Source organism: Daphnia pulicaria, chromosome 3 (genome assembly GCF_021234035.1).
Source record: "Daphnia pulicaria isolate SC F1-1A chromosome 3, SC_F0-13Bv2, whole genome shotgun sequence".
NCBI classification, from domain to species: Eukaryota; Metazoa; Arthropoda; class Branchiopoda; order Diplostraca; family Daphniidae; genus Daphnia; species Daphnia pulicaria.
Genome location: NC_060915.1, coordinates 10,312,840 through 10,334,527, shown reverse-complemented (window position 1 = coordinate 10,334,527; position 21,688 = coordinate 10,312,840). Strand labels below are relative to the sequence as shown.

Sequence of the window (21,688 nt, the reverse complement as noted above, 5' to 3'; positions counted from 1 at the left end):
CAGGAAGTGGATCAAAAATTGCTTCTTGCCTGGGGAATGTTGATTGATTCTTCAATAGTAGAGGTAACTTCCATGGAGGGTGCTATAAGATTAAATTTAAAGCAATTGCTCTTCAAAATGAAATATAAAGAGAACTATTATCAATACCTGTACTGTCCAATTTTTTTCTCTTTGACGTAGTAGGTATTTTGTCTACTTTTGGTCGTTTCCTTGCTGATGCATTGCTAGCATTTGCTTCCACTGCATTACATATTTAAGAATTGCGTTATTTAATATTAAACAAAATAAAAATATGTTAAAATACCATTAAGGTTATTTCTCCATTTGAAAGCATCAACATTTTGCATTGCTTGTCGAATAGATGTATCTAAAATGAAAACGGTTCAGTTTCTGTGCATTACAGATTATACAGGAAATATAATATCAATACCATTTATCAGAAAATGTTTGGGAATTGCTCCAGCATTAAGAATCCTACGTTTGAAAGGATGGAACACGTTCAAAATTTCAATCCCTGATTTAAAGTCACTTTCGTTAAAATGACGGGAGCAAATACGTGAGGTGCTCGTCAAATTACTACATGGAATTAGTTCTTGCCATTTTGATAATGAAGTTTTAGGAACTGCAAACAAAGTAACATCATTTTCTTTTTGATTTCCTTTGTAATATGTTGTTTTACAACCAGGAACAGCACACCTGCCAACCATTTTTACAGAAATTATGGTTAGGCTTCATTCACGTAAAACACGATGATGGCCGCCGTATTCACATAATACACGAAAATGGCCGCCGAAAGTATTATTTGAAAGTCTTATCACGTCTTATCACTAGATGGCGCTGTTTCCAGTTTCCACTTAACAACTTCTGACAAGCTCCGCCCTAAAATGTCTGAAAATCGGGGATACGTTTACCCTGAAACCGGGATAGGGAAGCCAACACAGCCGTGAACTGACCAAGGATCTATTGCTCTGGTATATAGTTTAGGACCAAGGACAGATCCTTGGGGGACTCCATACTTGACTTGAACCGGGTCCGATTCAGCACCATCCACGATCACCGATTGAGTCCGGTTTCTTAGATATGAAACGATCCAGGCAAGAGGCTTTCCATCAATGCCACAGTGGGAAGAGATTCGATCAAGAAGAATTTCATGATCGATCGTGTCTAAAGCGGCGGTCAGATCGAGAAGGAGAACGACACAGCCATGTCCCTGACTAGCAGCTTGAAGTAAGTCATTCTGAAGTGCCAGTAGCGCAGTCTCGGTTGAGTGATTAGGGCGATAGGCAGACTGAGTCGGTGAAAGGATCTCATGGCTGGCCGGATAGCATCAAGCTGGTGGGCTGCTAGTCGCTCAAGAACTTTAGACAAGAACGAGAGATTAGTTACTGGTCGATAATTGGAGAAAACTTCTTTATCGAGTGTTGGCTTCTTAAGAAGAGGCGTAATGAGACCGTGCTTGAAGTTTTGAGGGAACACGCCGGTCTGGAAAGATAGGTTAACTATGGAAGTGATCGCTGGAACGAGCAGTGGCGCCACCTTCCTAAGGATACCAGTGGGAATAGGATTCAATCCGCAGGATTTTGTGGGGGAGGCAACGATCCCAAGAGGGACTTCCTCGATACTGACGATGGGGAACTCAGTGAGCAGATCAGAGTTTGTTCGAGTGTCCAAAAAGTGGACCGAGCCAATGACACTGGTTGGATCAATCTTAGCTCTCGAACCGATAAGTTCAGCCTTAATTGCGTCTACCTTGTCGCTGTAAAAGTAAGAAAAGGCGTTGGCCAAATTAGCTGGAGACTGATGAGTCGGGAGTGATCGCTCTTTAGAACGACCAAGCCATGAGTCAACAATCTTGTATAGTTTCTTCCGGTCGCCAGAGCAGTTGGCAATAGTAGAACAGAGATAGTCGGCCTTCACCTTAAATAAAAGTCTTCGATACTCAGAGCGAAGGCACTTGTATGATTCAAAATGGCCTTGAAGGTATCCGCCAGATTCTCTCAGCTCTTCGAAGTTTGTGCCGAAAAACAAGAATGTCGAAGTTTATCCACGGGGCAGGGTCACGAAGCACCACCACACTAGTCTTCAGCGGGGCGTGCGACTCCACGACGCCACGAATCTCCTGAAACAGGTCGACAAGCGAATCCAGAGTCGCTACTTGGTCTTGATGAACGAACGCCGGAGCAGTAATTAATGGTAGTTGGGATAGGTCAGCTCGCAGAGAATCCAAGTCGATAGAATTGTAGGTACGGAAAGAAAATGACTTTATCTCTGTCACCGGACGGCGAAGCCCGACGGAACAGATCACGAGGTGGTGGTCGCTGACGAGGCCAGCTACCTGGACGTCGGAGACGAATTTGCTTCCACTGCGAGTGAGAATGAGATCGAGTGTATGAGCAGCACTATGAGTACGTCCCAAGAAAAGCTGATTCCAGCCCAACTCTTTGACTAGCTGTTTAAAGGAACGAGCCTTGTTGCACTTAGAGTCGCCAACATGAATGTTGAAATCGCCCAAGATAACTGGCTCCTCGTTGTTGTTGACCGCAAACTCAAGTAGAGTACGAAACTCTGATAGAAAAGTCGATAATGTTGGAAAACCAGGGCGCTCTGGCGGACGGTAGATGACGAAGGTTAAAAAAGCTAAATCACAGAAAACAGGGAGCTACTGCAATGTGCAGCCTTCTCATGGCGCGACTAGCAGACGAGCGATGATGATGAAAAGCCTATCCTTCTTTTGGCTTGGGAAATGTTTGAACAAGCAAAAACAATTTATGAAAGGTAATTTTTTATTTTCATTACTAAAAATTTTTTACTCATAATTGTTTTATTTTCAAGGAAAGTTGAAAAAGATCCTGCTGTTGAGCCCAAACTTGCCGACGCTCTCTTTCGGTTGGATGAGGTAGAACTTGAATCAGAAGACTTTACCAAAGCGACAGAAGATTTGCAAAAGTATCTCATAATTCAAAAAGCTTCCTTACTACCAGATAGCAGGAATTTAATGGAAAAAAACCCATTTTTTCCACACTTTTCCTTGTAATATTTATTGTTATTCGTTTAGGTCAACACACTATAAACTTGGTGTCGCTTTCTCTTCTACTTCCAAGTTTAAAGATGCAGTTCGTAGCTTTGAATCAGCAGCTTACATTATTCAACATAGAATCGATATTCTCAAGTGAGATAGTTAAATTTGATTTTTTGGAACTGCGTTTTTATTATGAAATGTGACTCCTCAGGAATCCTACTAAAGAGAAACCTTCGATGGAGGAGCCTAAGAGTAAGTTCTACACGGTTAAGGGTGAAATCGAGGATTTGGAAAGTCTGTTACCTGATCTTCATAGAAAAATCGCCGTAAACATCAACTTGGAAAACCAGGAAATGAAAAACGCGACCCGAAAGAAGAGGAATCCAAAAATCCGTGATCTTTTCCTCTTCACAGCCCTAAGGCAGTGTTTTAGTTATGCAACGCTCTCTGCACGAAAAAATGTGTGCTGTCAATAAGCTAGAGTTCAATACATTTCTTTTCGTTTGTAGCTCTGATGGTTGCAAACAGCTATAATCGAATAAGCTGCGTGGAAATGGTTAAAAAAAACTATCAGAATTGCAATTCGTGACTGATTGATGAGGAATTGGTATGCTTGTATCAAAGTGGATCTGCGAATAAATTTAAAGCTTTTTTCAAGTGGTTTGAATGAATTTTCGTTATTTGATTTAGGCTCTTAGGCTCCTGTTACCTAATCTTCGTAAAAAAATCGCCGTAAACACCAACTTGCAAAACGAGGCAATTCACACCGTATGGAAGATGTGGTCATGTATTCTGAAGATTCTCCCAATTCAGAAAATCCAGCCACGGACACCAGCCGAGAAAGACTGTTAAAAATAACCCTTGAAAAGCTTGAGTATGGTTATTTTCCAATCATGGCTAGGATTCAAATAGATTGGTATCTTAAAAAGTAAGAGACCATGACTAATTATGATCGTTACTACGCCCGCCAAGCCAACAGAAGAGTTAATAACTACTCCTTTCTCTTTATCTCTATCTACTGGTGAGGCAACTAAATCTTTCTAATATACTAGTATATTTTTCTCTATTGCCGACGCTGTATACGGAAAAAACGCGACCCGAAAGAAGAGGAATCCAGATAATAACTCCGGAACTGGGCCGGTCTTTAAGTTGCCTAAGAAACTTTAATTTCCCGTAGGGATACATTCATACAAAGATAAACAAATTGACAACTGTAAATTTGAAATTTTTTTGACTGATTAGGAGCAAGCCAAAAATATGGATAACACCTCGGTTGGTGCCAAATCCAGATTGCCATATAAAACCCTAAACCGCGGAGGATTAGAAGAAGGAGGAACATCGCTCCATAAGCCTCTACAGGAAAAAGTGACTACCCCAGTGCCCTTTCTGAAAAGTTGCCAGATTTCGGGAACTGGACCTGAGACCCCACATTGCCAGTTCTAGGAAACGACGTTTTGGTGAAAGTCCCGTAAATTTATGTTTCCATGACGACAGTCGTCAGACAGAGCAATACCCAGCCCTTGATTCCAACTTTGACCACCAGGGACCCAAATCAAAACAACACAATTTGCTGCTGCTTTTTCTTAGAACTGGCAACGTGGGGTCTCAGGTCCAGTTCCCGAAATCTGGCAACTTTTTAGAAAGGGACACTGGGGTTAGGGCTGTGGCCCGGGACGTTTTTAGCGGTTTTTTTTTCAATGGGTTTTTTAGATGGGTTTTTCTTCTTCCGCGGGTCGGAGCGGGTTGGGCCAACTGAGTGAACGGGTTTGGCCCGGGCCAACCCATGGGTCAAAAAATTTTTACCGGTCGGGTAACGGCCCGGGTAAAAAATCGGGTCAAACACACTTTTTTTTTTACAAACTTAAAAAAATTCCCTAAATTTCTTAATTATCTTCTTCTTCCAACAGTGAAACGTCAATTCTGTCTTCTGAACACCCCTGAACGCCCTTTTCTACCACTTATCCTACTTTTCATGCTACGAAATTATCGTAGAGCATTTGGCGGCAATATTTTGAGGCCGCAGGCATAGAGAATAACGAGCTTCTCTATGTGACTACTAGATGGCGCGACCGCTCGGGTTGGCCCGCGGACCCGGGAGTTCAACCCGTCGCCCGCCCCGTTAAAAAAAATGCCTCGGTGGGTCGAGTCGGGTTGGGTTTTTTTTCGTTCAGCCCGGGCGGTGGCCCGGGTTTTCATCGCCCGGGCCACAGCCCTAACTGGGGTAGTCACTTTTGTACTAGTCGATGTTCCTCCTTCATCTCTTCCTCCGTGCCTAAACAAAATCTTGAAGAATACCCATCTCCTTGAACTATCAAAACTTAATGTAGAGAAACTTTCAGCATTGTAATAAATTCATTAAATTGTTACTTCCCAGAGAAATTAATTTATATTTATTTTGAATCCCTTGTCAGAGGCTGCCTACACATAGGCACAGACTGACGTAGGATGTTTATTCTAAAAAAAAATTTAGATTCACAGAAATTGAATTCACTTATAGCTTATTATTTTTATTCGAATCTAGGACATCCAGTCGCAATTTCTTGATAGGAATTACTATGTATTACACCGAGAAGCTGTCGATCCAACCCACCATCCGATAATCTGTCTTATTAGATTGATATAAGAACTTCGGAAATCGAAGGGTCTTTAACTCTTCATTGTTAATTTATACGTTCCAATAACTTTATTATATTAAATAGGATAATTTATATGACGTTAAAGAGGAGATGATCATGATGGCGTATGGCAAAACCCTCTTATTACGGCTATTAACGAGTTATTGAACGGTTGTGCTATTGTGCTATTGTGCTATTTTTATTTTAAAACACGAAAAAAAATTAGGAACAGCCCTATCGCCGTATCGCGTAGCTAGTAAATAAGGCAGGTGGTAGCTCCGTATAGCTGACAATTTAAGCGCGTTCGTTGCGTCTTCAAGTGAATTCTTTCAAGATTCTACCGATAGATGGTAGTCCGCTTGTTTGTTGATATTTTACGTAATCGCATCGAAGACTGTTACGACGCCGTGTTATTTTTAGCATGGTTTCGAGTATGTACTTTTGACTCTTTACTTACACAATTTTCACAATCTAGACTCATTTTTTAGCAATTAGCTTCAACGGATCTTTACATTTTCCGATTAGCAACGAAAAAGAAACGAGCAGTAATGTCGTCCTACAGAAATGTCGTTTGGTTTGCTAGAGGAATGAAGGATTATTCCAAGTAAGTCTGTGCTTACCTAAATGTGTATAATGAGGCTTTATTAGAGCCATGAACGAAGACAAACTGATTTCCGCTTTTTCACAATTACTTCCAAAGTTAGTTTTTATAGGCAAAGAAGAAAATAGCTATGAAATAAGCCAAGTAAGTTGTAACAAAAATTCTGGTTTCAATGTTTGTGCATTAATTAATGGATTTTGTGTCAGGTGGCCTCAAGCAAAATTCAAAAAATGACTCTTCAGCAGCAAAAATGGATTTGCCTGCCTGTGTGGTGATGTGTACTGTAACTCCGGCTTCATCAAATCATAATCCAACAGCTGCAATCACCTTCTGTTGTTCACTTTTCACTCAAGTTCTGAACAAGTTTCAAGACATTTTCCATCTGAGCTCTGGAAATGCTTACCAACGAAATGGAAATTGCAGATAAGGAGAAGGAGTCTGTCTCTGGGAGTAATGAAGAAGCTGATGAAGATGATCTGAGCGACGTGGAGGAGGGAGAAACTAAGTGCGCTAAACTGAGAAATTTATAGGAAAATTTGATCTGGATTATCTGATCAAGAATTTTCAGAGGAAGAGATATTTTTAGAAAGTAACTCTATCAGGATTCTGAAGAAGAAGTTTTATCCTGGTTTTCATTCAGCTGAAGCTAAAAATTGAACTGCTCATAGAAATCCTATCAGAAGCCGTATCTCTGTTTTCCCGATTTTTAAACTCTTAACTGATTGGTTACAAGCCAATGTTCAGGTTGTTCAAGTATCAAGTAGGCCTATCAAGATCCATTCGAAAAATGTGGGCAACACTAGCTACCATCCTCAACGTGTTTAAACGCTGCCAGAAAGAAGATGTTGATCAGTACCAAAAAGTTCCTTTAGAAGAAGAGTGGAAGCTGTATGGACTGGATTCTATGAGCTTATTCCATGCTCCAATCGATTTTGAGTCTGTTCCTGCACCATCCAACGTTTCAATTTTAAATTCTATTCGGATCGAAAGTATTCTCCAATATGGTAATTGGTTGGCAAGTCATGGCAACGAAAAAAGTTTCCGACTGGAAAACGGAATTTACACGTGTCCATCCGAAGCAACTAAAGATGAATCCCAGGAACTGGGAATGAAAGCAGACCTCATATGATTGGCACACTTGTGATTGAAGTCAGAAGTAGCTACAATAGCTTGAACGGAGACTCTCACCTCAATTTAAAAGAAAAAAAGACAAACGGACGTCTCTGCTCTTTCAGACTTCACTCACCTCATAAAGAAAGTGATCAAAAGCCAAAAGCTGATTGTAGTAGTACCTGATATTGTCATCTCGGAAATTGATCCACTTAAAGTATTTTCATTTATTTGATGGTTCATTTCAAAGCATTTTATGATTTTTTTTTTCTCTCGTGATACAGAGAGAAAGCGCTTCTGTTCGGGAATGCATTCGATGGCTAGAAACCTGTTTCCGTACTGGCAATCGCTTTATTAGAGCACAGCGTCAAAACGAACACCAAGTCATCCCATTATATTGACTTATCCTAAACGAAAAGATAAAGCCAACTCTTGAGCACCTGAGCCATCTCTCTTAAAGTACTGTGGATATTGATTAACCTTCTGATTATTTTTTTAAGAACATTATTCCAAATACTAGAGTGCTGCTGACCTGCTGTTACCTGGATACAAACCAGCAGAGAAACGTTTACAAAACTAGCCAGAATTCGCCCTTTGTACTGTTTTTGTCTGGCAACTCAGCTGAAGACACGGATGAACAAACTAGAGTGATTTGTAATTCGATTGGTAAGCTACACATTTCAAGAATTATGTTGGCCGGAAATTAAACATCTTTATTTTAGGTGTTGAACTTAAAACTGCAAATTCGTTGGTGAAGAAAAGTAAGACGAAAAAGCGCTAATACCGTCATGTATAACCAATCCATTCGATTTTGAGTCTGTTCCTGCACCATCCAACGTTTCAATTTTAAATTCTATTCGGATCGAAAGTATTCTCCAATATGGTAATTGGTTGGCAAGTCATGGCAACGAAAAAAGTTTCCGACTGGAAAACGGAATTTACACGTGTCCATCCGAAGCAACTAAAGATGAATCCCAGGAACTGGGAATGAAAGCAGACCTCATATGATTGGCACACTTGTGATTGAAGTCAGAAGTAGCTACAATAGCTTGAACGGAGACTCTCACCTCAATTTAAAAGAAAAAAAGACAAACGGACGTCTCTGCTCTTTCAGACTTCACTCACCTCATAAAGAAAGTGATCAAAAGCCAAAAGCTGATTGTAGTAGTACCTGATATTGTCATCTCGGAAATTGATCCACTTAAAGTATTTTCATTTATTTGATGGTTCATTTCAAAGCATTTTATGATTTTTTTTTTCTCTCGTGATACAGAGAGAAAGCGCTTCTGTTCGGGAATGCATTCGATGGCTAGAAACCTGTTTCCGTACTGGCAATCGCTTTATTAGAGCACAGCGTCAAAACGAACACCAAGTCATCCCATTATATTGACTTATCCTAAACGAAAAGATAAAGCCAACTCTTGAGCACCTGAGCCATCTCTCTTAAAGTACTGTGGATATTGATTAACCTTCTGATTATTTTTTTAAGAACATTATTCCAAATACTAGAGTGCTGCTGACCTGCTGTTACCTGGATACAAACCAGCAGAGAAACGTTTACAAAACTAGCCAGAATTCGCCCTTTGTACTGTTTTTGTCTGGCAACTCAGCTGAAGACACGGATGAACAAACTAGAGTGATTTGTAATTCGATTGGTAAGCTACACATTTCAAGAATTATGTTGGCCGGAAATTAAACATCTTTATTTTAGGTGTTGAACTTAAAACTGCAAATTCGTTGGTGAAGAAAAGTAAGACGAAAAAGCGCTAATACCGTCATGTATAACATTGAATTACGCAGCCGTATGTGTTTTGATTATTTGCTTATTGTATTGTAAGAAAAATATTTTGTTTCTCACTCTTTCCGAGTTTTAAGCATGGATAATACAGAAACATCAAGAAGTAAACCGTAACTAAAATAATGAAGAAACCGCGAGGAAGTAACTTGTGTTAAAACCAACTCAAACAGTGCTGCCTTTCAAATGAAGTAAATACTTTGAAGTTTTTTTAGTATGAGCGTCACGGATTTGACTTTTCGAATAACGGTACGGCAACGACAAAGATGTGTGCATCCACCGTTAAATTTCTTGCGAACAGAAGTTTTCCAAGAAACAACGCTTTATTTTCTTTTTCCAGCAGTAAACTTTGAATCAGCTTGGTTATTACTATTTTCATTGGGGTTTGTAGTTCTGTCCTGGGGATGAATGAGGGAAGGAACAGGATAGGTTGTGACTATTTTGTCGGATGATTGGACTAAACAAATAGTTTCTTCTTTGCAAGATTCGTGTTGTTCTGAGACGATTCATTCTGTGTTCACGACAGTGTGTTCTTCCTTATTAGGGGGCGAAACTTACATGTATCTTAAGAAGTTCATTGACGACCCATTTGTAAATGATGAAGGACTATGCGGACGACGCTAGAAAATCTTGTTGGTTGGTAATTGCAGTGGCTAGATGTCTTGATGGTTGGTAATCAACTAATCACAGTCGCTACATGAAGTGGTCGCTATAATGCCGTTTAGCAGAACTTGGAAAATTCAAAAATCTTTTATATGAATCTATTCTCAATTCTTACTCCAATACGCGGAAATTTTCACCGCTTATTAATCGGTACGTGAATTATAGCTGTGACTAAAAATACTATGTTGTGTAATTTTAGAGGAGAAACGAAACACGTACTTGAATTGAAAGTGAACCTTGCCGAGGATCTATTACTGACTGCACATTTATTTTGGCAGTGCAGTGATTCGCCCGATTTTGTTTACTTTTGATGATTCTTGTTATCTAACTACATTCTGAACATTCCCGATGCACCTGTCTGCCAGCCACACAACGACAAAGATCATTCCAAAATATTTGATCGGCATAAATGTTGTTGTTGATTGTGCTTCGAATTTCTTTCCCCAATTTTTGTTTCGTTCAATCGTACATTTCCCATATGTGTGCCGTAGTCGTGATGTGTTTTGTATATGATTCCCTGAGAGAGAAATAAAAGTGCGGGTGTATTTAAGACAAGCAAATAAGCGTTCCACACCATTCCACCACGCTGTTGATGACCCCCATTTTTTCTTTCACAATGTGGAACTCGGCTCTTGTTTTCTGATGGATTTTTTGTTTCCACCTTCATTTCTACAAGCGCTGCTGTCATTCATTTTCTTTATCTGCGTGAGACTTTATCGTCATGCCTTGTTCTCTACACCTGTTCATTTCCCTTGTTTTCGTAATCGAAATACTTTTTAATTATTATTAAAGAATTTTAAAGAATTACATAGCACAGCTAAATTTACCCCCAAAATAGCACAGCTAAATTTACCCCCAAATTTAAAAGTTTTACAATTGCAACGTTGTCTAGTCAGAAAGATAAAACAGTTCAATCCATATGGAATTATTGATTACGATTTAGAACACGGAACAAAGGTGTAGAATAGCAAGCATAAAATCCTCACAAGATTTTAACTAATCTCTCTCATTTCAACTTCAATCAAATGTATTTACTTAGTTCATGACACTTGCGAAAAACACAATTTTTCTTCCCTAGAGGGTGTTATCGTCCGTTTCCCGCCAATGTGTTGTGCACTGTCGCCCCCTTTAGTCTGATGGAAAATCGAAACTTCTGCTGAATCCACTTCTCATAGACTCATACACCCACAGATTAGTTGTCAGTTCAGTTGTCACGCACCGGCGTGTTCCATTCAACGGTTTTTTCCCCATTTACTCTTTTGTAGCGTTTCATTTCTAAATTCTAATACGTAAAAATAAGATGGCAGAAATTCCAACCACCACGAATGGGACATCTTCTGAAACTGCCAGTGCTAGCAGCCCTGTGGAATCTTCTTCTAAAAAAGAGTATGTAACTACGTCTTTATGTTTGCTAACACGTGACAAGGGAAGATTCATCTTTGCCGATTTTATGCAGGCAAGTTACCGAGATTGCCATGAATCTCTTAGTGCAAGGTCGCCGACATCTTCTCGTGTCAGACATTCCATCTGCCATTGCTGCTTTGGCTGAATCAGTTCAGTTGCTTGCCGAACAGTATGGGGAGTTTGCTGATGAGTGTTCCGAGTCCTACTACTATTATGGCATGGCCCTTCTTGAGATGGCTCGCACTGACTGTGATGTGCTTGGAGATGCTGTTGAAGGAGGTGATTTATTGTATTTCATTTAAATATTTCTTGTACCTATACTAAGTACCCTGTTCATAGGTGACAAAACTGAAGGGGAAGAAGGAGAGTCGGAGGATGAAGAAAATGGTGATGATGAAGAAGAAAGCGAGGAAGAAGAGGATTCTGGTGAGAAGTCCACAAATGGTGATGTTGAGACAAATGGCAAAACCGATAAACCAGATGATTCTGAAGTTAAAGAGAAGACTAAAGTTGCTGATGAAAAATCTACCACTAAAACTGCTGAATCTAAACCTGAAACTGCCAAACCTGCTGCTTCTGAAGCAGCAAATGTGGCTAAAGCACCAGATGTTGAAATGAAGGAAAGCGAACCTTCATCAGAACACACAAATGGACAAAACTCAGAGTCCAAAGCTGAGGAAAAAACTGATGCTGCTCAAAATGGAGAAAAATCTGTCGCCAAACCTAAGAATGAAGCAAAGGGCAAATCTTTGAAAGCTGCTGGCAGTTCTTCAGGAGACAAAGTTGATTCTGTTGCGGATGATGATGTTGATGTCAACACAGATGAAGTACCTAACCTTCAGCTGGCTTGGGAAGTTTTTGAAATAGCAAAAAATATATATCAAAGGTAATTTTTTTTTTTTTTTTTAACTAAAAGCTTTTCACTTATTATCTTATTTTTTATTTATCCAGGAAAGCCGAAACCGATCCTGCGGCCAAACCAAAACTTGCCGACGCTCTTATTCGATTGGCTGAAGTAGCAATTGAATCAGAAAACTATACTTCAGCTATAGAAGATTTACAAAAATGTCTCGAGATTCAAAAAGCTTCGTTCCCAGCAGATAGCAGGTTTTAAATTTTTAAACAATTTGGCAAACTCTCCCTTTACATATTTTTTTTTTTCCTTTAGATCTCTGGCTGAAACGCACTATCAACTTGGTGTTGCGTTCACTTTTACTACCGAATTCAAAGAAGCGGTTCGTAGCTTTGAATCAGCTGCCAGTGTCATTCAGCTGAGAATTGAAAACCTCAAGTAAGTTAGTCTAATTTGATTTTTCATGTAATTGCCTTTTTTAATATAAAGTTTTATATCTCAGGAATCCTGCTGAAAACAAACCTTCTATGGAGGAGCCTAAGAATTTGTTTCACACCATTGAGGGGGAGATTGAGGAGCTGGAAACTCTGCTACCTGATATTCGTGATAAAATTGCCGACACCGTCGATTTAGAAAAGGAGGCAATCCGGAAGTTGGCTGAAAACGGCATCAATGGAGCAGGCACTTCTAGCAGTGCTGATGGGGCGAATGGTTGCATGGAAACTGATGTGGCTATGTTGTCTGGAGAATCTCCCAATTCTGGAAAACCAGCCACGGATATTACACACTTGATCCGAAAGAAGAGGAAGCCAGATGATAACGCAGGAACTGAGGCGTCAGCAGCCAAGAAAATTTGCCCTGATGGTGCAGTCGTTGCCGATGCTACTTCTGTTTGATGGGAGAAAAGACGATTGCGTACATTTTCCCCTGTGCTCTTGTCTCAACTCGGTTTTTTAAACTTTCGCTAATATTCATCGTATTTGATAATACAACTTACATGTTTTCTGTAGTATTTATCACACACAAGGTCCAATGTAAGTCTATGTAAGCTGTAACCATGCGTTCTACAAAGAAATGTATCAAAATTATTCTAATTTCTTACAATTATTTCTTTGCTTGGATACTGATATTTTTCAATCATTTCAATTAGTAATTAGTTTACTATGTGATAAAAAAGCGAGTTTAAATTATTTTGGCTCATTTGGAGAGCCAGGAGAGCCATAGCATTGGCCTAGGCCACGGAGACCAAGTTGGGACCGGATCGGGTGAAATAGGGGCTCCTTATCTCTTGCCAAAATATTTACACTTGGAACCTTAAGAGATAAAATGCCAGAAAACCACAGAAAGAATTTGCGTTATAACGAAACAACAAATAAAAGTAAGAGTTTCTTAACAAATCGCATATTAGTTAAAAATAAGGCTTTATACCACTAACGCAGACTAAAACGTAAACATAAAGTCACTAAGTCAGAATAGTGAACTACGTAAACAACTGACAAATAACGAACCGCGAAGTGAAGAAAATTTCTACCGTAGTATTCAACTCGAATTGCGGCTTACGTCGTGATTTCATTTAGGAGCTCTGCCTCCATGGGCATGGAGAGATAAATGGTATGGCCTAATGGGTTACATAATAAATTAAAAATTTCACGGAAAGAAAATTTGTGGGTGGGAAGGCAACGTTGCAACTCAAAATCTCAAATCAAAATAAATCGTCTGCTAGAAGCCTAGACTGTCCAAATGAAAATCGATTGATCGAAGGTTCGATAGGATCTTGTTCCTTTCTAAAATAATTTAAAAAGTCCCCAGAAATGCCGGCGATGACCCCCCGTTTCACCGTTGGAATCGGCAGGGCGTTTGGTCGAAAGCCTTGCAAAGAACCGGTTCCATTTCAAGAAATTTTACCACTTAAATTGAAAGATTCAGTGTCTGGAAAGGGTGAAAAGACATCAGGTAATCAGACTTAGTTTTAAAAAAAAATTTATAAGTATTTTATTCTTTGAAAAAAACTACAGATGTTGCTTGCCTTCAAGATATGGCTGTGATGTTAGCTTGCTTCAAGAAACACGATTTTAATCAGGCTTTGTGTTCAAAGGAAATTTCTTCCTTTCAGTCGTGCTATTCAAAATTTGAGGTAATTCTCAGTATATTCATACAAAGATAAACAAATTAACAACTATAAATTTGAAATTTTTAAGAATGATCGGGAGCAAGCCAAAAATATGGATAACACCTTGGTTGGTGCCAAATCCAGATTGCCATATAAAACCCTAAACAAAATCTTGAAGAAATACCCATCTTCTTGAACCATTAAAACTTAATGTAGAAGACTTTCAGCATTGTAATAAATTCATTAAATTGTTACTTCTAGCTATATATCTTTAAAATAAGATAATTATATTTTCAGGTGAATTAAGGAAAATTAATTTATCTTTATTTAGATTCTCTTGTTAGAGGCTGCCTGCACTTAGGCACAGACTGATGGATGTTAATTCTAAACAAAAATTTAGATTCACAGAATTGAATTCACTTATAGCTTATTATTTTTGGTAGAATCAGTCGCAATTTCTTGATAGGAATTACTATATATTACATAGCCGAGAAGCTGTCCATATCCAACCCACCATCCTATAAGATGGTGCTGTCTTACCAGAGTGATAGAAGAACTTAGGAAATCGAAGGGTCTTTAACTCTTCATTGTTAATTTATACATTCCAATAATTTTTTTATATTAAAAAGGATAATTTATATCACGGTTAATAGGATGGAGTGTGGCAAAACCGTACTCACACTCAAATGCAATTAATTAAACCATTTAGGAATATACCCCTGGTTTTGCTTTGATTTCGCACTGTGGTCTTTAACTTTATTTGGGCTGCAATAGGAAGTAAGAAAAATCTTGAGGTATTTATTCAACGGTAATTAACAAAATACAGGAAAATGCTTTTGGTTTGCATTATTGGTATTGTGATTAGTCTCGTCGGATTATTCGTTATTATTGTCTTATTATGGCTATTAACTAATTATTGAACTTCACGTGCTATTTTGATTTTTTAAAACGAAACAAAAATTAGGAACAGAATAGCATGCAGCTAGCTCCGTAGCTGACAATTTAAGCGCGTTCGTTCATTCGTTGTGTCTTCTTTGCGTCTTCAAGTGAATTCTTCCAAGATTCTACCGATAGATGGTAGTCCGCTTGTTTGTTGATATTTTACGTAATGGCATCGAAGGCTGTTACGATGACGACGTGTTATCTTTAGCATGTTTTCGAGTATGTACTTTTGACACTTTACTTACACAATGCTCACAATCTAGATTCTAGACTCATTCTTTAGCAATTAGCTTCAACGGATCTTTACATTTTCCGATTAGCAACGAAAAAGAAACGAGCAGCAATGTCGTTCTACAGAAATGTCGTTTGGTTTGCTAGAGGAATGAAGGATTATACCAAGTAAGTCTGTGCTTAACTGCTTACTAAATGTGTATCGTAAATTTAACTAACTTTAGTCTTCGTATAATATCAAACTGAACATATGCTGTGAATCCTTCTTAAATTACAGGGGAGGATATGAGTCTGCTAGTAAACATTTTAACCCAGCTGACCTTGACTTGAATGTTGACTGTTCAGAAAAGTCATACATGATAACAGGCGGCAATAGTGGAATTGGAAAATGTATTGCATTGGACATTGCTAAAAGAGGAGGAACAGTTCACCTTGTATGTCGTAACAAAAAATCAGCCCAAGAAGCTCAAACAGAAATTAAAAAAGCTTCAGGAAACAATGTAAAAATTGACAGTTTCTGATCATAGAAGACCTAATCCTCCTTTATAATATTTTTTTTTTTTTTTTTTTTCAGAATGTCCATGTTCATTCATTGGATCTTTCTGATTCTAAAGGTGTTGTAGAATTTAGTAGAAAGTTTGTTGAAAGTGGAACTCAGCTGAATGTATTGGTAAGTTCAAATCTTTTCCAAAACATTGTGATCTTTCATGAAATGGATTTAAATAATTTTATTTCTGAAAAATTTATCTTAATAAATAGGTCAACAATGCAGGCTGTATGATAAACAACAGGGAAGTTGATGCCAATGGAAATGAAAAAAACTTTGCTACAAATACCTTGGGGACCCATTTGCTTACTACAACTCTTATCCCTGTTTTGTCTAAGTATATAGAATTTCAAAATATTAACAATTCAATTATGAGTACTTTAAGAATATGATTTTTAAATATCTCTAAATTAGGTCAAGTCAACCCAGAGTTATTATAGTTTCCAGTGGGGGCATGTTAGTTCAAAAGCTAAATGTAGATGATTGGCAATTGGAAAAGGAAAAGAAGTTTGATGGAACCATGGCGTATGCACAAAACAAGAGACAGCAGGTTTGATTAATGAGTGCTGATGATGGAATAACATCCATAATAATTATGTCAAATCAATAGGTAGTAATGACGGAGCAGTATGCAAAAAAATATCCAAATATCCATTTTTCGGTTATGCACCCTGGATGGGCCGACGTATGTATTTTCTAAATTATTTTAGACAGACAATAACCCACTCCCATACTAGAAAACTTTATTATTTTAAAGAAAAAATTTAACTTAATTATTTCAAATTAAATTTGTGAACCTGTAGACTCCGGCTGTTCGCTCTTCCATGCCGGAATTTTACGAGAAAATGAAAGACCGCCTTCGCACTGCCGAGCAGGGAGCTGATACAGCTAGTTGGCTGGTAAGCAACAGTTGCTATTTATTTGTTTTAATTTACATATAAACTAAACATTTAAATAACACTTAACATAAATACATAATAAATATATATTTTGCTAGGCTATTTCAGATGCAGCCTTAAAACAATCGTCTGGTTTGTTTTTTGAGGGTACGTCCATTGAGCCCACCAACTAGTTTGTGTTTAAAACTTATAAAACCTTTTATTAGAAACCGTCGGGATTTCTTCAATAGACTACACCTAAACCTTGTCTTTATTTTAGATCGCCGTTCAGTTTCAACCCACTTACCGTTAGCATGGACTCATTCGACTAAAGAGGAAGAAGCCAAATTCATGGCCAAGTTAGAAGCCTTAGCTGACGAATTCATGAAGAACTAATTTTCGATCATTACAAGTGTGCATTGAAATTTCAGCTATCGATGATACTCCATGTATTGTACCATCTCGAAATTTTCAATGTTGGACATTGATGCAACGTGTGCACATTTTGTTAAAGATTACAATTGTAATATTCGACTGCTTGATTTCCGATTAAATGTAATATTTGAATAAGCTTTGATGTTTGCGAAAGAAGTCGGAATGTCTTCGCCTCGAATCAATTCATGGAAACTGATGATCGGTCGACTTTACAAAGTAAGTGTAAGAGGTGTTTTTAAGCCCTAAAAAAACAGTTTGACTCCTGATATCGAATAGAAACAAAGGATAACGTCAACTTACCGTTTTCAATTCCGATATTCTCGACTCTCTAGACGGTTGATTATCTGTTCAAGTTGTCTCTTTGCCGGTCCTTCTGGGAAATTGCTCATATCATAATAAGAAGGAGCAACTTTGATAAGCCATTCCGCTGCAAAACAGAAGTGTGTTAATTTGGGGGATCAGAAAATAAGATTTTCATATTCTACGTTTAACATCGGTGCAAGTTCTGATGTAGTTTTTAGTGGTCAAAACAAATTCGTTGTAAATAACCCATTCCGGTTTGTGATCCAAGCAAGTCGAAGGGTGAAGTTGTACCACTTGGTTATCTTTAATAGTTTGATAGTGACCCGTTCGTTCTAAATGGGCAACCTGGAAGAACAACGCGAAAATGTACTTAAATACAAAGAGAAGAAATTATTTGTCTCTATACCTGCATAAAGAAACCGCTAATGAGTGCTTTACGAATATTAACATAGTAGTCCTTTGAGGTGAATTCGGTGGATGTGCGTTTTAAATTGAAGCGATCCATAATACGGGAAAGCTGTTGTCGCACATTGTCGGCCGATTTCATTGACCGGTAGTTGACAAAATTGTCATAACACCACTGTTAAAAAGAAAAATGTGAGATTACCATCAACGAGCTCGTAGAAAAAGACGGAGCATACCTGAGGATCTTCCATATTTTGTTTAAATGCGTGATAGACGTTCAGCATAGTCAAGTGATCACCGTCAATATGAGCAAAGCGCATCTTGGCCTCGTCAGCAGCCTTTTTGGCTTCCAGTGGACGCATAAAAACTTGTGGGACTGCATTCAGACGTTGCGGAAAAAATGGGAGGAGACAAAAAGAGAAAGAGACGGAAGTGGGGCCCCACATTTTTCAAGGAGACCAAAAAAATGGGAAGCCCGCGCGTCCCGCCTTCATGTTTAGTTCTGTTCACCTATTAACAGGATACAATAGAACAGCCTATCGTTCCTACTATGATCTGTGCTCTCAAAGAAAGCACACCTTTTAAACCAGTTGATTAGCCGTTTTGCAATAACAAGTAAGAACTTTTAGATTAAACTACAAAGGCAAAACGTGGCAAATCACCCTAGCTATTTTTCAGATCCCACACAAAGACAACCAAATCAACCGAAATAGAAGTTAGGTGAAGCTTACCGGAAAGCATAGCCGTAATCGAAAGGATCTCATTGGAGCAGTTGAATTCCGTAGAAGCAATCAACATTTTGGCCAATTGAGGATCAAGGGGAAATTCAGCCATAATTGCTCCCAACTCGGTCATGTTACCATCGTCGTCTAAAGCACCGAGATAATTCAGCAACTCTAGAGCTCTCATCAAAGTCTCGGGAGCTGTAAAATAAAAAAAAAAATCAGCATGCGGTTTATTTATTTAAATGTTGATATGGTACCTGGAGGGTCCATGAAATCAAAATGAACAAGGTCGTCGATGCCTAATTTTTTAAGATTAATGACGACTGATCCCAAGTTGGAGCGAAGAATTTCAGGATATGTGTTGTCTTGCATCTCTTGTTTGTAGGCTTTTTCTGTGTAAAGACGAAAACATTTTCCTGGTCGCGTACGCCCGGCACGCCCAGCACGTTGCTGAGCTGATGCTTTGCTGATAGGAGAAACGAGTAAAGACTCGACGCGAATGCGAGGATTGTAAACCTGAAAACGGCAATTCCACAAATTTGAACCATGTAACTCACATTTGAAAATTCTTAAAGCTTACCTTTTGTTTAGCAAAACCAGGGTCAATAACAAAAACAACACCATCAATAGTAAGCGAGGTCTCGGCGATGTTGGTACTAATAACCACTTTACGACCGATGGCTCCATTTGGTCTAACTGGGGGAGCAGCCTCAAAAATCCTCTGTTGCAAATTTGGTGGCAATGTGGAGTACAAAGGAATACACTTCATTTCTCCCACTTCAGGACCAAGGTTGTCGATTTCACGTTTCAACCTTTTGCAAGCTTCATCGATTTCCTATGTGTAAATGAATAAGATAAACATGTTCAGTGAAATCTGAGAAATTCAATCAAATTTTACAAATATATAAAGCTAACCTCTTGACCAGTGAGGAAGAGAAGAACATCACCGACAATATCTTCACACATGTGAATTTGCATGACTGTGCGTATGGCTGCTTCAAGATAGTCACGCTCGGGTTCTGGGGTGTAAAAGATCTCCACAGGATGCGTCCGACCGGGCACGTTCATCAATGGTGCGTTATCAAAATAAGATTGAAACTTTCCCGCGTCAAGTGTGGCAGACATGATAATTAACTTTAGATCACGCCTTTGCTTAATGACTTCCTTTAAAACACCCATAAGAATGTCAGTAGCAAGTGTACGCTCGTGAGCTTCGTCCAATAAAACTAGCTGATACGAGTCTAACAGTGGATCTGACATGGCTTCACGCAACAACATACCGTCTGTCATGTACCTTTAAAAAATTAAATAGGGAATAGTTTTGATCGAATAAAACGTTTTACTCAAAAGAACATACTTGAGTACGGTTTTGGGGGAAGAACAGTCTTCGAAACGGATACTGTAACCCACTTCTTGACCAAGAACGACGTCCATTTCATCAGCTACACGTTGAGCCACAGACCTTACAAAAAAAACGGTTTTATATTAAGAGAAAATTAACTATTTGACTTAAAATATTACATAGCAGCAACTCGACGTGGTTGAGTACAAGCGACTCCTTTTTTAACTCCTAGTTTTCGCGCAAACTCAGCCGACCTGTCACAATAATAGCAAATTATCAACAAACTGCTCTACGATAAACTAAATATATTTGCTAACCATTGAGGAATTTGAGTAGTTTTTCCCGATCCAGTTTCTCCAACTAAAACTATTGCCTGGTTGTTTTCTAGAAGCTCAAAAAATTTCTCCCTGTATTCCCAAACTGGAAGGCCAATGCGCTTTCGATAAATGTCATAGTATCTAAAACAATATAAATGATCATTATCAACGAGTGTTTAAAAAAAAATAATATTTATGATGTACTTTTGTGTATAGGGCAATCCTGTAAGGGGATTTAATGTCAACCCTGGCTTTGATGGTGTTACTGGAATTGATGCAGATGAACCACCAGGTTTAGAATCAGTTACATTTCTGTAAAGTAATAAGACAAAGCATTATTTTAATCTTAAGACACTAATATGGGAATTTGTAAATCAAAAAGTGAAAATGAATTTAGAAAAATATTTATAACAATAGAAGCTTACTTTTCTTTATCTGCTTCACTCCCTTTGTCACCAGTTGCCCGGCTGTAAAGTAAAACAAATTAATTTTATTGCATAATAATTTAAAAAAAGAATGATGGTTTTTTGAAAAATCATTAACGATCTTATCGACCACGACATGTTTCACTACAGCATGCTCATGTGCATTACAAATGACACAATCGCGGGTTTATTTGTCTAATTTGAATAATTGCATTTTACTTACGATTTCTTGCTGAGCTTGTCATCAACTTCTATGCGTCTTTTCGACATAATAAGAGGTGAAAATATCTATTTTACGATATTTAAAAACGAACAGGACGTGGATACACGTTTTCCAACAGCACAGACAGGAACTTCGGCCACCAATTTCCACACTTGCAGACGCTACTTGTGAAATTCAAAGGAAGCACGCGTTTCATTTCAAATCGCTAGATGGCACATAGCCAATAAGCGGCGAACTGCGGAACTACTGGTTTATTGCCACAATTTAAGTTGACAATAACTCGTCTACAGATGCCGTATTTTTATGCGCGGCGCTGATCTATAAATGTATATGGCTTTGCTTCTAATTCGTTTCAGACCCTAGCTATATGGTATTTGCTAATTGAATAGTATAGTAATTATTTTACTGCTCGATCACAATTTCATGGTTGCCTTGTTTTGGTGGTTAGAAAGTTACAAGTTAGCCTGAATGAAAAAGTTGTTGATTTCTCAATTCGGAATATTTCCTCCGTTCAGTACCGTTATGTTTATATATTCCACGAGAATTCAGCATTGACGACGTCCTTATTATAAAAAACTTTGAATTCATTTCAAATAAATTAGTTTGAATATCCAATACGCATTGAAGGACTCAATTTGTCTTATTTCTATTAATCATGTGTTTGGTCTAATGAAATTAGGCCTAGGAAAAAATAGAAAATAAAAATCTATATGGGGAGAAGCTATTGTTTAAATGCATTGATGCT

At 38.4% G+C, this 21,688-nt stretch overlaps 4 protein-coding genes and 4 long non-coding RNA genes across 11 annotated transcripts; 5 read left to right on the top strand and 3 right to left on the bottom strand.

The window, feature by feature from the left end:
• Positions 1 to 23: 23 nt before the first annotated feature.
• Positions 24 to 774, bottom strand: LOC124328823. Of its 3 annotated transcripts, none has more exons than XR_006916498.1 (4): positions 639 to 774; positions 431 to 514; positions 148 to 240; positions 24 to 82 (listed from the first exon to the last, which is right to left on the bottom strand). It is a non-coding gene; the product is annotated as an uncharacterized LOC124328823 (long non-coding RNA). The 3 variants fall into 3 exon arrangements; XR_006916499.1 differs by having other exon boundaries at positions 431 to 474; XR_006916497.1 differs by lacking the exons at positions 431 to 514; positions 639 to 774 and adding an exon at positions 305 to 382.
• Positions 775 to 5,996: 5,222 nt separating this feature from the next.
• On the top strand, positions 5,997 to 8,140 carry LOC124328824. Its single transcript, XR_006916500.1, has 5 exons — positions 5,997 to 6,379; positions 6,442 to 7,562; positions 7,630 to 7,804; positions 7,866 to 8,011; positions 8,068 to 8,140. It is a non-coding gene; the product is annotated as an uncharacterized LOC124328824 (long non-coding RNA).
• Positions 8,141 to 8,157: 17 nt separating this feature from the next.
• LOC124328825 lies at positions 8,158 to 9,300 on the top strand. Its single transcript, XR_006916501.1, has 4 exons — positions 8,158 to 8,551; positions 8,619 to 8,793; positions 8,855 to 9,000; positions 9,057 to 9,300. It is a non-coding gene; the product is annotated as an uncharacterized LOC124328825 (long non-coding RNA).
• A 42-nt stretch (positions 9,301 to 9,342) lies between these two features.
• On the top strand, positions 9,343 to 14,424 carry LOC124328822. 2 transcript variants are annotated; one of them, XM_046787639.1, is made up of 4 exons: positions 9,343 to 9,354; positions 13,831 to 14,013; positions 14,076 to 14,194; positions 14,259 to 14,424. In XM_046787639.1, the coding sequence occupies exons 2-4, from the start codon at positions 13,872 to 13,874 to the stop codon at positions 14,364 to 14,366; spliced, it is 369 nt and encodes a 122-aa protein (XP_046643595.1). In that variant the 5' UTR covers positions 9,343 to 9,354; positions 13,831 to 13,871; the 3' UTR covers positions 14,367 to 14,424. The 2 variants fall into 2 exon arrangements, with proteins under 2 accessions (XP_046643595.1, XP_046643594.1); XM_046787638.1 differs by lacking the exon at positions 9,343 to 9,354 and having other exon boundaries at positions 13,772 to 14,013.
• LOC124328821 (histone-binding protein N1/N2-like) lies at positions 10,935 to 13,148 on the top strand. Its single transcript, XM_046787636.1, has 6 exons — positions 10,935 to 11,189; positions 11,260 to 11,486; positions 11,547 to 12,093; positions 12,159 to 12,314; positions 12,376 to 12,498; positions 12,563 to 13,148. Exons 1-6 carry the CDS (start codon positions 11,104 to 11,106, stop codon positions 12,954 to 12,956), a joined length of 1,533 nt encoding a protein of 510 aa, XP_046643592.1. The 5' UTR covers positions 10,935 to 11,103; the 3' UTR covers positions 12,957 to 13,148.
• On the bottom strand, positions 13,000 to 13,713 carry LOC124328829. Its single transcript, XR_006916505.1, has 2 exons — positions 13,569 to 13,713; positions 13,000 to 13,373 (listed from the first exon to the last, which is right to left on the bottom strand). It is a non-coding gene; the product is annotated as an uncharacterized LOC124328829 (long non-coding RNA).
• Positions 14,425 to 15,229: 805 nt separating the features above from the next.
• On the top strand, positions 15,230 to 17,302 carry LOC124329501 (dehydrogenase/reductase SDR family member 12-like). Its single transcript, XM_046788574.1, has 10 exons — positions 15,230 to 15,331; positions 15,396 to 15,511; positions 15,621 to 15,843; positions 15,918 to 16,013; positions 16,103 to 16,227; positions 16,305 to 16,440; positions 16,501 to 16,575; positions 16,694 to 16,789; positions 16,888 to 16,936; positions 17,049 to 17,302. Exons 1-10 carry the CDS (start codon positions 15,245 to 15,247, stop codon positions 17,162 to 17,164), a joined length of 1,119 nt encoding a protein of 372 aa, XP_046644530.1. The 5' UTR covers positions 15,230 to 15,244; the 3' UTR covers positions 17,165 to 17,302.
• Positions 17,201 to 21,115, bottom strand: LOC124329500 (putative pre-mRNA-splicing factor ATP-dependent RNA helicase PRP1). The gene is made up of 15 exons (XM_046788573.1): positions 20,944 to 21,115; positions 20,721 to 20,762; positions 20,500 to 20,607; positions 20,296 to 20,436; positions 20,158 to 20,232; positions 19,994 to 20,098; positions 19,552 to 19,930; positions 19,217 to 19,471; positions 18,894 to 19,152; positions 18,643 to 18,834; positions 18,148 to 18,287; positions 17,913 to 18,086; positions 17,689 to 17,851; positions 17,504 to 17,630; positions 17,201 to 17,445 (listed from the first exon to the last, which is right to left on the bottom strand). The coding sequence occupies exons 1-14, from the start codon at positions 20,988 to 20,990 to the stop codon at positions 17,509 to 17,511; spliced, it is 2,202 nt and encodes a 733-aa protein (XP_046644529.1). The 5' UTR covers positions 20,991 to 21,115; the 3' UTR covers positions 17,201 to 17,445; positions 17,504 to 17,508.
• Positions 21,116 to 21,688: the final 573 nt, after the last annotated feature.